Genomic DNA, 18,264 nt, shown 5'->3' on the forward strand with positions numbered 1-18,264 from the left:
CTGCCTCCCCACAACACACTACCCCAATACTCACTACTCTGCCGTGCGCCGGCACACTTTTGGGCCGTGAAAAAACTTGTCCCCGCTAGCCTAGCCGGCCCGGCCGCCGCTCTCGCTGTGGGGACCTTCCTTTCCTCGCTTTCGTTTTGTTTGCTCTGTTCGTTTGTTCTTGGCGTCTTCGACGCCGGTATTTTGTAGTGGGCGTGAACAGCCGGGGCGAGTTGTGGGCGTCGGAGCGTGCAAAAAAATGCTAGCGCGCGCGCTCTCTGCGACGTCCCGTCGACACCGTCTCATCGCACCGATGAGTTGGACCCAAGCTGCCGCTGCAGGAGCGAACAAAAAAAAAAAAACACATACATAAATGTCAAAGCGAGCGCCGGTTCAGGCTGAACGCATCGCAAATCAGCGCATTCCGTGGCGTATCTTTGATTCGGCCGGGGCTGCTTCAGTGGGCGCGCGCGCGGATGATGTCTAGTCTGCCTCACTTCCTCACACGCCCCGCCGGAACGCATATGCGCATTTTGCCCACTCGCGTCGGGGGATGCGGGGCGCATTCCTATCATTAAATTTGCATCCTAAGCTCCGCCACCACAGAGCGGAGTCGAAAAAATCTGTTGCCTCCTCCAGTTTGCGCCGGAGAAGACTTCAAAACTTGCAGACGATCTGCATCTTTCGTGCGACTGTGGCGCTTTCGACGGGCATGAACCGGCGCAATTTAATCTTAAGTTTATGGTGGTGCCTGTATCCGAGATTCTTAATGTGCAAGCTATACTCTGTTACCACCTAAGAAGAATGAAAACCCCGCCCAGAGCCATTGCAGTTCGCCCCGCAGAGAAATTCCATGATAGAAGCGCTTGGTTATTTTCGTGACGTCGAGAAATTCTCAAGTGTTTCAGGTAGTTTAATCACCCCTTGCAGGCAGATGTGTGTGTTGCTGATTTTATTTTGGAAACTTGAATGTCCTAGCAAATTTTGTCGGGGATGCGTACAGTGCTGCTGAGCCCAACTTAATGTTTTATGTAGTAATGACGAACCTTTAAACTCGTAATATGCACGGTATATACGTTAGCCGACATGTATTACGGTTCGAGTGGAAAACCAGAAGCCAGTTATCATGGCTCTTCAGCGGGGGAAATGCAGGTGTGCCGCAGTTTGGCGAATGAAGGCGACATTTTCTCTTAGCTTGTAAATGATTACGGTGCAAACAATGCCAGAATAGTAACTAAGATTAGGTGAACCACCTGCAATCTAAAGGTGCACCTAAAGTACCAGTAAATCAGGCTCAAACACAAAGAAAAAAAAAGAGGAAAGAACAGGTGCTATAAAGGACAGGCCCTGTGCTGTTCTCTCCAGTATAAACGTAAACACACATGCAGAGCGTTGTATTTATTGGATGGCATATATCTTCCCAACCAATGATGAATTAACTGGCCCTTCAATAAATGTCGCTGAACCCAAGAGTAAATGTGAACCTTTTCTATAAAAAATCCCCACCAACTAGTGCTCCACTCTCTGTTGCTCTAAACTATCAACATCTTTCTTCACTGGTCTCCCTTGCGCATTCACGCTTGTTGCAGCCCTTGAGCACTTCGAAACAGCTCAGACTTTGGTGTTTTTCATCTGTCACGATTGACAGTAGTTAATTACAATGTAAGGATAAATACAAGCTCCACCACAGCCATCCCACTCGTTATGCATTCCATCGAATCACATTTTATAATGATAGACGGTAGCGCAGACAACGAACACGGACAAGAGAAGGCACATAGACACAACACAGCGCTAACTTTCAACAACAGTTTATTACACGCAGATCTCCGTGGTGTATGCGATCCACCACGCCAACGTCGCACGTGCGTAGCTCTAAAAACCATCAAATATAACCACCGCGCGTGTTCCAATACTTTACAATTTTATATTTTTCAATCTTTTTTTTTTTGCTTTTTCTTTCTTCCTTTTATCCCATGTTACCACAAACCCTATCGCGAATACATGTAATCAAGTTCCTTATCTGTCAACACCACTGATGGGCTGCTCACACACGTGTCACCTAGCTCTGCAATTTTGCCGGCCTCCAATACCAATCGCGTCATCTCGTGCCTACTTCTATTGATTATAACCGTTTCCTTGAATTTCGGTGTGCACTTACATCTCAGGCAATGAAGGGAAAGAAAACCATCAGGAACAACACTATTTACTTTGTTATTGTGCTCGCGCAAGCGATCGTTTATGCATCTACTGGTCTGACCGATATAACACTTTCCACAAGTAAGTGGAATGAGGTATACAACACACATGATGCACTCCACAAATAGGTTTCTATGTTTCTTTTGGCATACATTTGATTTTCCCTTGTCTGGTCTTGTGCTTCTGCAAAGACTCACCAACTTATTGGGTGCCGAGAAAACTACGTTAGTGCCACATTTTTCCGCAATCTTTTTTATCCTGTGAGAAACCTTATGCATGTATGGAATTACGGCAAAACTTTCCTTTCTTGAGCTCACCCTATCCATCGCTTCACATCTTTTCTCCAGCACTTTTCTGTGCAATCCTTCAGCAACGGACACGACGAGGCTCTTGGGGTACCCGGCATTGCTTAGCCTCGAGACCTGTTGTCTGAAGCTTTCATTCATGAGGCACCGGCAGGACTTCTTTAGTGCCTCACTCAAGCACATCTTCGCAATGCCTCGTTTTACCAGTTTAGTATGCGCTGATTGAAACTGTAGTAAAGGCTTACTTGCTCTGGGCTCGTAACACCAGCATGTCTTTTCATCTGAGAATTGAAAGTTAATGTCAAGAAATCTGAGCCTTCCGTCACATGGCATTTCAAAAGTCACTTCAAGTGGGTTAAGACCCTCACGAAAAACGCTACACACGCTACTACATTGAGTAGTAAAATCTGCAGTTCTGTCATTGATAAACACTAAAAAGTCATCGACGTACCTAAATACGTGCACAACATTGTATTCATTTAGGCGTCCTGATAGCCTCCTGTCCATTTCAGCCAAAAACAAATTACTTAAAACTGGTGCTAAGCACGAGCCAATGCATACTCCTTGTTTTTGCAGATACAGGGTACCATTGTTTTCAATAAACGTTGACGACAAGTAAAACCTAAGTAATTCTAAGAAATTGTCGACGGACGTACCTGCTTGTGCGCTAAATCTAACGGCACCGTACTCATCGATGCATTCGCCAACACATGTTAATACTGCTGATTGTGGCAGAGAATAGTACAGATCTTTTATGTCAGCCGAAAACGCTTTTAACCCTATGTTTTTTCGTTCCCTGACGAAACTTATCACCTGTTCCGAATTTTTTGTCAGGAAGGGGTCATTTATGTCAAGCAAGTTTAATGTTCTTTGCAGATACACAGCTACAGCTTTTTGCCACGTGTCCTTCTCCGACACTATCACTCTGAACGGTACTCCTTCCTTATGCGTTTTAGCACTAAAGAACACATCCAGACTGTCATTTTTACTTTTTCTGATACCGCTAAGCACACCTTCTAGATTCATCCTCTTACAAAGTTCTATTGCTTTTCCCCTCACTTTTTCAACCGAAATACTTTTCCTTTCGCTGAACACTGTCGTAATAGCACTTTTAGCCTTTTCTTTAAATTCATCATGCGAGAAAACCGCAAACCCTCCTTCTTTATCGACTGGAAGTACACTCAGAGCATGCTGTGTCAAGTAAGTTTCCACGCGTTTGAGAGGCAAACTGCGGCATGGAGGCCTACACAATTTTAAAGCGTCCACACCTTCGTTGATGATCCTGGTGGCCTGATCCTCGGGAACCCGCTTCGACACTTGACGTACAATTGATACGAGTTCCGGCTTGTTCTTTTGAGGTTGCACGGCAAACTTTGGCCCAAGTCCCAATACTTCTAGTACAAAGTCCGGTAGGCAGATGCCTTCTGCCACATGAACGTTGGAAGTTGCACTCACGCGCACTTTGTCCACCAAATCACGTAACAGTCGTAATTGAAGCTTCCAGTGGAATTCTATCATTTGGTCTGCCAGACGTAGATGCTTTCGAAAGTGAATCTCCGCTGCATACGACTCGTAAGTTCGATGCATCTGCGCCCGTAGGTAGGCTCTGAAAAGGCGTACCTGTCGAAGCCATTCTGAGCGCTGAATTTTCATGATCCTCGTTCTGTGCCCATCTGAATGGCTTCGACAGGTACGCCTTTTCAGAGCCTACCTACGGGCGCAGATGCATCGAACTTACGAGTCGTATGCAGCGGAGATTCACTTTCGAAAGCATCTACGTCTGGCAGACCAAATGATAGAATTCCACTGGAAGCTTCAATTACGACTGTTACGTGATTTGGTGGACAAAGTGCGCGTGAGTGCAACTTCCAACGTTCATGTGGCAGAAGGCATCTGCCTACCGGACTTTGTACTAGAAGTATTGGGACTTGGGCCAAAGTTTGCCGTGCAACCTCAAAAGAACAAGCCGGAACTCGTATCAATTGTACGTCAAGTGTCGAAGCGGGTTCCCGAGGATCAGGCCACCAGGATCATCAACGAAGGTGTGGACGCTTTAAAATTGTGTAGGCCTCCATGCCGCAGTTTGCCTCTCAAACGCGTGGAAACTTACTTGACACAGCATGCTCTGAGTGTACTTCCAGTCGATAAAGAAGGAGGGTTTGCGGTTTTCTCGCATGATGAATTTAAAGAAAAGGCTAAAAGTGCTATTACGACAGTGTTCAGCGAAAGGAAAAGTATTTCGGTTGAAAAAGTGAGGGGAAAAGCAATAGAACTTTGTAAGAGGATGAATCTAGAAGGTGTGCTTAGCGGTATCAGAAAAAGTAAAAATGACAGTCTGGATGTGTTCTTTAGTGCTAAAACGCATAAGGAAGGAGTACCGTTCAGAGTGATAGTGTCGGAGAAGGACACGTGGCAAAAAGCTGTAGCTGTGTATCTGCAAAGAACATTAAACTTGCTTGACATAAATGACCCCTTCCTGACAAAAAATTCGGAACAGGTGATAAGTTTCGTCAGGGAACGAAAAAACATAGGGTTAAAAGCGTTTTCGGCTGACATAAAAGATCTGTACTATTCTCTGCCACAATCAGCAGTATTAACATGTGTTGGCGAATGCATCGATGAGTACGGTGCCGTTAGATTTAGCGCACAAGCAGGTACGTCCGTCGACAATTTCTTAGAATTACTTAGGTTTTACTTGTCGTCAACGTTTATTGAAAACAATGGTACCCTGTATCTGCAAAAACAAGGAGTATGCATTGGCTCGTGCTTAGCACCAGTTTTAAGTAATTTGTTTTTGGCTGAAATGGACAGGAGGCTATCAGGACGCCTAAATGAATACAATGTTGTGCACGTATTTAGGTACGTCGATGACTTTTTAGTGTTTATCAATGACAGAACTGCAGATTTTACTACTCAATGTAGTAGCGTGTGTAGCGTTTTTCGTGAGGGTCTTAACCCACTTGAAGTGACTTTTGAAATGCCATGTGACGGAAGGCTCAGATTTCTTGACATTAACTTTCAATTCTCAGATGAAAAGACATGCTGGTGTTACGAGCCCAGAGCAAGTAAGCCTTTACTACAGTTTCAATCAGCGCATACTAAACTGGTAAAACGAGGCATTGCGAAGATGTGCTTGAGTGAGGCACTAAAGAAGTCCTGCCGGTGCCTCATGAATGAAAGCTTCAGACAACAGGTCTCGAGGCTAAGCAATGCCGGGTACCCCAAGAGCCTCGTCGTGTCCGTTGCTGAAGGATTGCACAGAAAAGTGCTGGAGAAAAGATGTGAAGCGATGGATAGGGTGAGCTCAAGAAAGGAAAGTTTTGCCGTAATTCCATACATGCATAAGGTTTCTCACAGGATAAAAAAGATTGCGGAAAAATGTGGCACTAACGTAGTTTTCTCGGCACCCAATAAGTTGGTGAGTCTTTGCAGAAGCACAAGACCAGACAAGGGAAAATCAAATGTATGCCAAAAGAAACATAGAAACCTATTTGTGGAGTGCATCATGTGTGTTGTATACCTCATTCCACTTACTTGTGGAAAGTGTTATATCGGTCAGACCAGTAGATGCATAAACGATCGCTTGCGCAAGCACAATAACAAAGTAAATAGTGTTGTTCCTGATGGTTTTCTTTCCCTTCATTGCCTGAGATGTAAGTGCACACCGAAATTCAAGGAAACGGTTATAATCAATAGAAGTAGGCACGAGATGACGCGATTGGTATTGGAGGCCGGCAAAATTGCAGAGCTAGGTGACACGTGTGTGAGCAGCCCATCAGTGGTGTTGACAGATAAGGAACTTGATTACATGTATTCGCGATAGGGTTTGTGGTAACATGGGATAAAAGGAAGAAAGAAAAAGCAAAAAAAAAAAGATTGAAAAATATAAAATTGTAAAGTATTGGAACACGCGCGGTGGTTATATTTGATGGTTTTTAGAGCTACGCACGTGCGACGTTGGCGTGGTGGATCGCATACACCACGGAGATCTGCGTGTAATAAACTGTTGTTGAAAGTTAGCGCTGTGTTGTGTCTATGTGCCTTCTCTTGTCCGTGTTCGTTGTCTGCGCTACCGTCTATCATCATGCAACCATACCAACAAGCCCAAGTCGCCACCCTCATTGACCACATTTTATAATTTCCGTTATGTCAAGCACTTGTTGCACCATTTAGATTGTGTATTAATAAGGACATACATCGAGTCACTAGTTTAAAGTCGATAACAGTAATTCTGTGGCAAATATCATCAGGGAATATGATATCACTGCCCAGCCAAAGCTCATATTCCAGGTTCGAACGTCGTTTTTTTTTTCTTTCCACAAGTACTTACCCTTTGAAAGGAAACCAGCTTGCACAACTATTTTGCATAAGTGATTGATAAGCATGCAGTTAGGTCGTAATCGATTGTAGATGAATGTGCAGTAATTGGAATGTTTTACTGGCAATGAATGCTATGCATTTATCTAACGGAGTTGCCCTTCTTTCTTTGTCAACGGCTGCTTTTTAAGTACAGCTATGCTTGCATAACCTGTCGCATTGGGCCTGGCATTCTTCGTTGTGCAATGATAGGCATTCGGTGCTGCAGTCATTGTTTGAGACCAGACTGGCTCAAGCCGAAGGCAACAGGTGCCGTCGTCGCCAGTTGCCTTCGACCTACCAGGACCATTGAACATTAGGTTGTGACTCTTTTTTTTTTTCAGGTGTACGCAAAGTAGAAGGATATTGTGACGCTAGAATGAAACAGTTAAGTTATACTGATAAATTATAATATGAAAACCCTAGTGTTGTTAATTTTATGAATACAGATTCATTAATAGATGAGAAAATCAATGTCAGTAAGTTTCATTTTTAGACCTCTGATGGTGGCATTACGGATTTCGAAGTGCCTTCTTTAATATTTTTGCCACATTGACTCAACAAAATTTCGCGATACTTATTATGGTAAGGCTCTGGCTACCTGAAAAAAAATAATGTACTTCATTTTTATCTATTAGGAAATACGTATGTCCTTGTAGATGCTTTTAAAATCTGTGACGTCACAGCTACTGCCACGGTAACGCCAAAGTGGTATTGTAGTCCGCGTTTCCTTTTTGCCCATTTTCTCACGTGCCAAGCACCTTGTCGCGTCAAGCATGGCCTTTTTGGTATCGTGAACGAGTAATTTAATAATACGAGAAAAATAGTTTTTGTCTTTAGAGTCCCTCTAAGTGCGCTCAAGCGGTCTTTGCTAGACATTCTTTGCTTCGCTGCATGTTGTGATGCCTTGTTGTGACAGGTCCTCCACCTGGAAAGCTTGCATTGCTCTAAATAAGCTTCCTTTGGGCCAGCTGCATGTTTAAAAGTAGCCTTGTGCTTGAGTAATCGAACTATACCAGCCTGTTTCAATGAGAAATTAATGCATGAAAGCACTTGCTAAGTCCTATGTACTGCGACATGTGTAAGTGGCTGTAATAATCTACTCTACCTTGAACACATTCAGCGTGCCAGGCCTGAAGAATGTCCAGATTTGACCACAGGGCAATGACATTTCCCCAGGCATTATGTAGGATGATGATGAGCATCCTTGACAAGAGTACTTCTTTAGTAAAACTAGTGACAGAAGATGTAATTATATTACCAGGCCCGTAGCCAGAAATTTTCTCTTTTTTTTTTGGGGGGGGGGGGGGGGGGTGTACATTTTGAAATTCTTGTAAAGCACCTATTTTTATTGTTTTTCCTCTGTAAAACTCCCCCCCCCCCCCCCCGCCTTTGGCTATGGCTCTGATTATTACTATATGTAGCACATGCCGTGTGTACTGTCTCGTATTGTTGCATTCAGCTAAACGTGTTATATTCAACAGTATGCAAGAGTGTACTATAAAACGGTAGGAAAGGGAAGATGGAAGCTTGCGATGAAAAATCCGTCGGCAGGGGCTCGACACAACCCCTGTTTAAACGGATAGTTCAATAGTGCACTAGGTTGCAGAAATGTCAGTGTCAAGAGTTCATGGCTGAAATAGAGGCCCTGTGTGAAGGCTGAACACATACTGCGTACTCTGACAATCTGCGTACTCTGACAATCTTCATACATGTGCCCACGGTTCATGTCCTTTCACTAAATGAGAAAACGCCTACGTGGTGGCCGTGTTGAAGAAACAAGCTGTGATGGTTCTTTGAGGTCCAAGGAACTCATTTCACCCTCTCTCCATCAATATTTGTTTATTTGTTACATTTATCACACAGTTTACCAATTTGCCCCACCCATCTGGTCATGAAGTAGAATGTGTTGTTTTTCAAGAATCTAGTTGATATAAACTTTCAATAGTTTAAATGCCCTTGCTGCCTACTATTATGTGGTTTCCTGGTCGTCGTTTCAAGGAATAGGAATAACGCTCACAAAGCCACAAAAACGATTGTAAAAATGTGAGGGTCGAGCGGAAAGTTTGGTGTCCGTAGCGGTTGGAATCGGTCGTCCTCGGCCAACTTGCAATCTTATCTCCTTTTGTAATCACGTCTGCTACATTGACCTTATATCACAGTGTCAAGTATGTTGGCTTGTGGCCCCTGTATCCTCGTTATCAGGAATGTGCTAATCCACCTTTCAACTGCATATAGTGCAAAATACAAGGGAGCAGAAAAGGAACATGAAAGTGTGCATGGAGTGCTTTCAGTCTGTTTTTGTCTTCTTTGACCTTTGAGTTTGACAAACCAGCTAGCTGAAGCTTTCACTTTGTTAGGTGATTTATGTTGATTTTGAAAAATGCAAATGGAGTGCTTTGTAATGGAACAGTTTTTTTTTTTTTAGATATAGCAAAGTTTGAAAGCATCACTGAGCAAAATACAGTATATACATCTTAAAAAGTATGATGTGCTGTAAAAACAATTTTGCACATTGTGTGCCATGAAATTTTCGTAGGTGAGCAGCAGAGGTTATTTTTTCTGCTGCGTAGTTTGATACTCGTAAGCGAATTTAGCTGCAAATCACACTAATTTGAGTGCTGTAGGTGCTCTTCAAAGGTTGTGTTTATAATATCAGCTGCATGTTTAGATGGCCAGATTATGCAGCCCCTGGTTCTTAGAAACAGGTTTTTGTTTAAGGCTGAATCTCCTACAAGTGGTATTACCACATTAGCTGTAAAGTTAGTTAAAGCTGTGGCTAGTAGACAGATCACATACATTATATATAAATCCATCTTCTTAAGGGAAAGGCTGCTGCTTCATAATAGTATCTGTATAACTAATACAGAAAGGGTGATACCACTGCGGCCTTTTGGCTTGCGATAAATTTGTGAATCTGGTCTAAGTGCATTGGCTCTACATGTAGAGTACTCATGAAATGAAATGCATCAGTTTCAGTCTATGTAGTCCACATAGGTTCGTCTACACAATCATATGTCTTATCACTGCAAGTTTACTTCATGCTTTCATCAAAGGTAGCGTCAACTTTTCCTACCACATTCACAGAGATGAAATATTCAGGAACATAAGGTGGTCGCTAGAGTTGACATTTTGACAAGCGGACTTACCTTCTTTATTGCTGCTACTGCAAGAGGAGTGCACAAAATCCACCTCGGTGGACCAGTGGCTGGGGTGCTCGGCTGCTGAACCAAAGGTCGCGGTTTCCGTCCCAGCCATTGCGGTAGCCTTTCAATGGAGGCGAAATGGCAGAGTCCCAGGGGCTGTGCGACGCCAGTGTACGTTAAAGAACACCAGATGGTCAAAATTTCTGGAGCCCTCTGGTGCGGCGTCTCTCTTAGTCATGTCGTGGTTTTGGGATGGAAAACCTCACATATTATTATTAGTATAAAATTGCAAGAAGACAAGTTTGCTGGTCAAAGTGCGGGCACCATCGGCACCTCGCGTTCAAGAATTTTTTATCTGATCGAGCGTTTCATCTACCGCTGAACCTCTGCCACATCTATAGCAATGTGACGTGCTAATGTCGAGTATTTGCACTTGCCGGTAGGAATACATAATTTTTTATGTTGTGTTTTATTCCATGAGTAAAGTGGCTTCCAGCTGTATAGATAGGTGGGCTAGTTACTACTGCACATTGGGATAAAACCTAGAGTTAAGAAAGGAAGACTGAGGACAAAGAGAGGTACACACACGTCATAAGCTTGCAACTGGAAAGTAGAGGCTGTTTGTAAAACTGTGTGAGATTTCTCTCATAAGAGCATTGTAACAGTCTGGCCTAATTCTCGTGTACTATCTTTAGGCAGTTGTAAGTGGATTACACTGTAATTGTTGTGCAAGGAAACATTTCATGAAAGGGAGAACCATAAGGAGCGCAGAACCCTTCTTTGAGCTGGTTCACAGCTGTGGAATATTTTTGTCACAAATTGAAGAGAAAACCTTTTAGAAAAGAACAGGACAGGTGCCAACTTCCAGCTAATTTTATTCCACAAAGCAGGTAACTTGGTTTACCTTGTTTTATTGTATTTTATTACACAAAGCATCCAGTTGTGTTCATGCTATTTTATTATATTTCATTCCACAAAGCATACAGCCGTATTTAATGAGTACTCCTCTGAGGTTGTGTAGTTTAATTTATTGAGTTGCCAAAAGAAATATATATTGGCCCAACTGAGTAGTGTTTTGATTCATTTGTGGGGTTTAATGTCCCAAAACCATCATATGATTATGAGAGACTCCGTAGTGGAGGGCTCCGGAAATTTTGACCACCTGGGGTTCTTTAACAGGCACCCAAATCTGAGCACACGGGCCTACAACATTTCCGCCTCCATTAGAAATGTAGCCGCCGCAGCCGGAATTCAGTCCTGCGACCTGCAGGTTAGCAGCAGAGTACCTTAGCCACTAGACCACCGCGGCAGGGTATATGAGTAGTGTTTTATTGATCGGGCTAGACAGCACAGTCTCAATTGAATAGCAGCCTGATGACAATGCATTTCATGGTGAATATGCCATCCCAAGTTCAGTGAAGCAGAGTTCATAGGTAGAGCAGAAGAGAAAACGGCGAGAGAAGGGATACACATGTATTACATAAGGCAGAAGGGTGATGCCTGCATCAGCATGCTGCTGCTCTTAGGTTGTTAGAATGAAAGAAAAAGAAAAAACTGTGATGCGCACACACATCAGCCTATGTATTGGCCGAGCTATAAAAACCTTGTTTGCACTGCGGAACAGAATTAGTTGGAAGTCGGTGCCTGTCCCGTTCCTTTGTGTTATGTGCCCTTGTTCAATGTGTACAAAAATGAGGCTACACGCTCTCGGAGCGGACGGACACAGGAGGCGCGGTTGAACCTGCCAAACATCGTGTACATTTATTCAATTACTTTTACATAGGCAAATATCATCAGCCGAATGAATAAATCGCTAGTGATCAGCACGCTATACAACCTTACGCACTATTCCTATACACTTGTGAACATAACAATAAACACTAGGTAACGTGAAGGTGGCGTTGTCAACGCTCAAGTCATCACGAGGGGCCCACAGGAGACGGCCCGTGGAGCCATTCCCATAGACTCACTGTGGCAGACGACTGTTTGCGCCAGACGCCTCTCACCAAACATAGACTCCCCAATCTTTTCTGTCTGACCACCTAGCCTCGCCGCCAGGCGTCACTGCTGGCACTACCACGCTAACCATAATGATGATCATGGTGAAGATCATGTCAGATCCACTTGCTGCTCAGCGACTGTTAAACTTAAATTCTCCTTATCTACGAAACACATGTGCGCCACGAGGTGCGAACGAGCTTGCAATGAGTGATGGCACCCTCACAACGTTTTCTCAGTTATGGACCAGAAAGCAAGAGAGAAATAAAAATATTTATTTGAAAAGAGAGGTGACGAGAGGTGTCCTTAGACCAGGATGACATAGCACAAGAGATCCTCGTATGCGAAGCGGCACTTTTTTGTCTTCAGAGTGAGTCCGGAGATGTTGGTCGCTTGAGGCACAGCTTTCAGGTGCCGGGGGTGTTCGTTGAAGGGCGAGGCAAACACGATGTGAGCCAAGTACACGAGGTACATATCCCACTTCATGCCAGCCAGTATTGTATCCATGACACGTTGGAAAGTTGCTGTTGCTGGGCAAAGACTAAAGGGCGTGACCTTTAACTCAAACAGGCTATATATAGTTATAAAGGCAGTCTTTTTCTCAGTCTCTCTCATCTACTTTGATATGCCAGTAGCCGGCCTTGAGGTTCATTTGGAAAGGGCGATGCAGTTGTACCTTTAAGAATAGCTTTCTGGTTCTTCTAGTGACGGCCCACAGAAGGTTGGTGGCTCCCTAGGTTCATGTAGCTGATTGATGTAGGGGCAACTGGAGTGGTCTCTGTTACTGTCAATGTCGAGATTGAGGTCTTGGGCTGTCTGATGGTTTCAGTAAGCAGCCTGTACTCTGGCGGGAGTTCCTTCTGCCTGTGACTTGTTAGGCAATTTGGGTTGTCGTTAGCATCTGTTTTTTCATGGCTTGGGCTTGGGTCAACGCTTCGCGGGGGTGTCTGGATCATGAACGAAACAGCACCTCCATCGGATGTCACATGGTCATAGGGTTGAAGGAGCCAGCAGTCGGCAGCATCAAGATGAAATCCTTTATCAAGTAAACATGTGCCTAAAAAATGAAAAGTCACTGTATAAGCAACATGTACTGTGCAGCTGTAGCGGTGAACAGACCGCTGGTTGTTGGCTAATTTGCCAAGCGGTAAAGCGCGTCTGATTTTGTGCATCTGCTGTAGAAGATTCTAGTGTTAATGTTGGTGGCTGGATAAGCTCCCAAATTGACTAGCCTGTTTGCGTTCTACATGCAATCTTAACAGAATGATCGTAATTTCGAAGCTTTTAAAGCATTGTGGTGAGGTGTGTGCTAACCATTGCTAAAGATCTTTGTGGATGAATTCAGAATACTTCAATATAAAAAAGCGCCTGGCTATATGCAGAAGAGATTCGGATTTTTTGCAGAAGCGGCATTTCAGAGTGAATTTTTTCGGGGCTGTGAAGTTATTTCTTTTTGGGTACGAGAACGTGCTGACCTGTAGAATGCGAGTGGTCTCTATAGCTCTCTAGGTAGTAAATTGTGTGCTGGGGGCATATTCTTCCGGCTAGTTTGTAATGCTGCATTATGTTGTGGAATGAGGCAGAGGGTGGATGCGCTTGGACCTGGCTTCTTCAGTATTGGCTCTATGGTTGAAACCTTGAGCTACGAGGCTTGCAATCTTTTTGCCAGAAATGCCGTAATGAGCTGGCACGCAGATGATCATAACTAGTCTCATTGGTGGTTTTTATTCAATAATTCTGAGCGTCTTATGTATTTAGCCAGTAGCCAGAAAGGAAAGACCTATGGACTGGTACTACAAATATGTCAGTGCTACCTATATCTCCTGCAGTAGACATAGAAGACGGCCACCAAGAAATTCATCTTGCTAAGCCTTGCTTTGTTATCCCTTTCCCTCTTCCTTCCCCTCATTCCACGTTCCATCCTGATCGTCGGACTTAGTGCTGGACTTGTCGGAGAGCAGCAGCCATGTTCAAGAGGCCTTTGTCATTGCGGTGGAGCAGCAGGCCCGCGAGCGGCTGGAGCGTCTGTCGGCGCTGCAGCGCATCCGGCCGGTCGACATGACCAAGCTGTCGCAGGAGCTCAACGCGGAGGAGCGCTCTTCCACGCCCTCGTCCCAGCAAGCGGGATCCAACGGCCTGCTGCTGCTCGCCTCCGAGGCCAGCCCCGTCTACGTGGCCTCCGTGCCCCAGCTCCAGAGGCTCCAGCGACACGGCTCAAGGGGTGAGCGTTCCCCCAATCAATAAGTTCCTTGTTTGAATCGACATCGCATTGGGGAGAGCATTGGTGCATTGTGTTTGACACTTCATGATGTAGATTGAAGTGTGAACACCCAATGCAACCACTGTAGTAGTAATTCTTGTCACGAGGAAGTGCAGTTTTATTTTACATCATTAATCTTTATTTTCCAATGGGAAAAAGGTGGGTTGACGAAGGGCCCGGAGTTCTTCTATGTGGCAGTGCAGTGAACAGTGATAAGAAATAGATGCATTAGTAGTACATCTAAAATTACGCAGTGGATTAGAGGTTAGCATTATACAACAGTTAGCAAGAAGCAGAAAATACGGTTCTGCTAATATTCATAAAAATTCATTAATACACACTAGATGCACATATGAAACTGAATAGAAAATATATACACTCACAGCTCCTTATAACAAAGTTGCATTTTAAACAAAAATGACCTCGTTAGATCCGAAAATTCGCTATAAAGGTATGTTCATAACATTGTATCTGTTGAAAGCCTGATCATCATTTACTTTGTTATAACCAATATTTCGTTATATCACAGTTTGTTACATCGAGGTTTGAGTGTAAATATGTTGTTGCATTGCAAAGATTTGAAATGTGTGTTTGATTGTGAATATCTTGGGAACTTAGTACTAACTATAATTTCTACACTATATGCCTTGTTACTCTAATAGCACCTCCATTTTTTTTTTATTTAATGCTGTTTTGTATGGCCAGACATAAAGGGGAACCTGTTCCAGCTTTACTTTTGTGGGTGTGGCATGGCTCTTGCACTTTTCTGGCTTTGTTGTTTTCTCTGGGATACAGAAAATGCAGTTGTGTCACTTGTTTTTGATTACAGTAGACTTTGAACAAATATAAATGTTTTGGTTGTCTTACTGCTATCTTGTGTGCGATTCAGGGCCAGAATATGCATGCTGGTATTTTAATTGATGATGAATTCCAATGGCAGACTGCGAGTGCTCGACAGTATCGTGGATAGAGCATGTCACGCTGACTGAAGTATCTGTCTTCAAATTAGCTGATGGAACGCGTTCGCTCCCACAGCGGCACACTTCTCAGCAAATCTGACCATTTTGGTAGAGCAAGTTTGGTTACTCCACGGAGCAATGCGTGTTTGGTGGCTGCTCGCAGCCTTTTATTGAAATAGAATTGCTCCTTGGAGAGCATAAAAATCTCGAGGTAGATCTGCCGAATAGAATGCAGCATAAAGCTTGTTTCTACGGGCAAAGTATTTGTAAAATGCCGTGGCATATAGTGAGCCAGTCATTATTATGAAGCACGGATTGATGAGGAGGTAGCCGACTCCAGAGAATGCTCAACAGAGCCATTGTACCTTTGCTGAACAGTGAGCGACAGTGTTTTAACTGATGAGTTGTGCTGAATGACAAATCTTGCCTTACTTAGATTTTTCAGTTATGTTATTTAGCATAAATATAGCTGTTCTGCAATGTTAAGTGTAAGGAAATGCCACTTTTTGTTAGTTTTTCCTGGGAAGATATTCTGACCTATTTTAAATGCATGAGACTTGCTCATCGGCTGTTGGTTATTCATAATGGCTTGTGTAGCTGCGTGTCAAAATAGAGAATGCTTCATGTGAGAGGTTGCTTGGTGAAGTGAGAAAGCTTGCAGAAAGAAAATGCGGTTGGCACCGCCGCCTTGAAATTCCCGCACCAGTCTCCATGACGTCATAGACGTTGACAACTTGTACAAGAGCATACACTGTTGCTAATCAATAAAAATGAAGTACATTGTTTCATCATGGTTCCGGAGACTTAACAGACCAAGCTTCAGGAAATGTTATAATGTCTCCAAAATATGAAAGATACTCATTAAAATCCATGATTATTTTGGCAGGATATCTAAAGGTGAAGTGAATTTAAAGTCAAAGTGAAGATATTCTTCTGTATTATCAGACATACAATGGTGAAGTTAATAATGTCATTAGAGCTTTAAAAGTACAATTTATCAATTTAAACACTTCGGTGTTTCATCTCAGTGTCCCTTTACATGGTTTCAGACAATCGACAGTCTGATTGTAAGTCGACGGCGCCGGTAACTTTCGAGTTGTTGACGTGACCTGACCAGTGTGGCGCTCCTCCGATTGATGCAGGAGAGTCGGGTTTTCCCGAGAGCAGTGCGCTGACCTCAGCCAACGGGCACGTGGCGCCCGTCGTCGCAGACCAGGAGCTCGAACTGACCCAGCAGCTGCCAGAACCCATGCTCACCTCACCCAACCCGCCCGTGCCCACACCCCGAAAGTCGCTCTCCCCACCTCCCGGCATGAAGGTGCGCAGTCTGCTTTTTCCATGGGATACCTAGCGCATGGCTTCGGCAGCGCAACTGTAACATTCTGTAGGGAACTTACCTACAGGTCCTTCAGCCAGAAGGCTCTGGTGACGTTGAAGTGGTGTTGTAATGCAAGATATTTTGGTATTTAGAATAACTGCCATTTGGCCTTGTTGGCATGCAGGATCTGTCCATGAATAATGAGGCTGGATCTGCTAAAAAAAGCTTTATTGATGCGGTCGGTACATAAATTTTAAGCTCTTTAAAGTAGTTTTGTTGACCCTCAATACACCGAATGAAACGTTGTTCCCACGCTGCAATGGCTCCCTGCTAGTCCGCTGGTCTAATATTAGGGCCCTAATACAACCCTGATGAAAGCCTGGCAGACTTCTTCTCGTTCCCAAATTTCAAGAGGAACCTGAAAGGTCACCGTTCCGACGGTGTTTCCGTCGTCCAATGAGCTAGAGTCGCTGAAAGAGGTCATGGCAGCCGACTTTCAGGGATCCTTTGCAGAGTGGCAATCACGTTGCGCTCTGTGTATTTATGCCCCAGGAAACCTTTTTGAAGAATTTCAATGATGTGTACTGATTGGATCAATACAATGTTTTTACCAGACCCAGTCTCGTTACTTACAGACAGACCCTAAGTTTGTGAAGGAAAGCATTTTGGTATATTTTTGCGTTCTAACATACCATTATACTCATGGCATGCTTCCCTTGTCATTTTCACTATTTCGATTGTCATACATTTTACAAACTTGAAAGCAGCTGCTTTTAAGTCCTCTACAATGCCATGTCTTGTTTGCGGCTGGTCAGTGATAATACTATAATTCACAATGTTCCTTAACTCTCCTTGGGTGTCTTTCGCTGTTGACTCTCAAACCATAAAAGCCCACATATTGTCATCATCATCAAGGCACAGAGGCATGTTATCCTGCGTTGCATCAGGAGGGTATGGGATGTCACATGCATTCCCTGCTTATCACGTGCGGGAGTGTGGGGGGAGCGTTATCTTAATGTCTGTGTCTTTATCTATGGATACCCTCAAGTAGCCTGTTCAGGCTGTTGTGTCTGACAGTGATGAAACTGCACCCTACTGTGCAGATAAATGGAGTGTCTTTTGTAAGACAAACTTGACGTGGAATCCAGTGTGGTATTGCAGAAAAAGAAAGAAAAAAAAAGAACAGAAAAATTTAAGTGACGTAGTGAAGCTCTGACGCTGTCAATGTCAGACATTCCACCAGCGTGACGGCACTACTGTCATGCTGTGACTCCTACATTTTTTTATGGAATGCACTCAGGTACATGTTGGGACATTGAAGTAGGGTCTCCTTGCGGTTTCATAAAACACAAACCTCCTAATTCAACTGAGGCCACAGAGACAGCAGTGAGGCATGGTTGCTTCAAATCGGCAGCCAGTGCAGCTGAAAGAAGCTACGTAAAATTGTTTGTAGTCAGCTGCGTGCCACAGTACGTATGTCAACATAAAGCAAGAGGGCTTTGTGCTCAATCTGTCTCAAGTGACTGATTGTAATGTGTGTGTTTTTTGTTTTTTGCTTGCCTTTTATCAACATTTTCACTGCAAAAGGCCAGAGGTTGTCATATTAGAGGCAGAATAAAAAGATGAAATAACATTTGTGTGTGTGTGTGTGTATGTGTGTGTGTGTGTGTGTGTGTGTGTGTGTGTGTGTGTGTGTGTGTGTGTGTGTGTGTGTATATATATATATATATATATA

General features: G+C 43.8%; 1 protein-coding gene across 4 annotated transcripts in view; it reads left to right on the forward strand.

Annotated features, from left to right (window-relative positions):
- sdt (MAGUK p55 family member stardust) overlaps window positions 1–18,264 on the forward strand; it is a 43,616-nt gene that overhangs the window by 7,081 nt on the left and 18,271 nt on the right. For all 4 annotated transcript variants that reach the window (XM_075867255.1, XM_075867252.1, XM_075867253.1 and 1 more), the window contains 2 exons: window positions 13,932–14,213; window positions 16,354–16,529. In XM_075867255.1, the coding sequence (XP_075723370.1) occupies window positions 13,932–14,213; window positions 16,354–16,529 (458 nt within the window). The remainder of the gene's footprint in view (window positions 1–13,931; window positions 14,214–16,353; window positions 16,530–18,264) is intronic.

This window comes from Rhipicephalus microplus, chromosome 6 (assembly GCF_043290135.1).
Source record: "Rhipicephalus microplus isolate Deutch F79 chromosome 6, USDA_Rmic, whole genome shotgun sequence".
Taxonomy (NCBI): domain Eukaryota; kingdom Metazoa; phylum Arthropoda; class Arachnida; order Ixodida; family Ixodidae; genus Rhipicephalus; species Rhipicephalus microplus.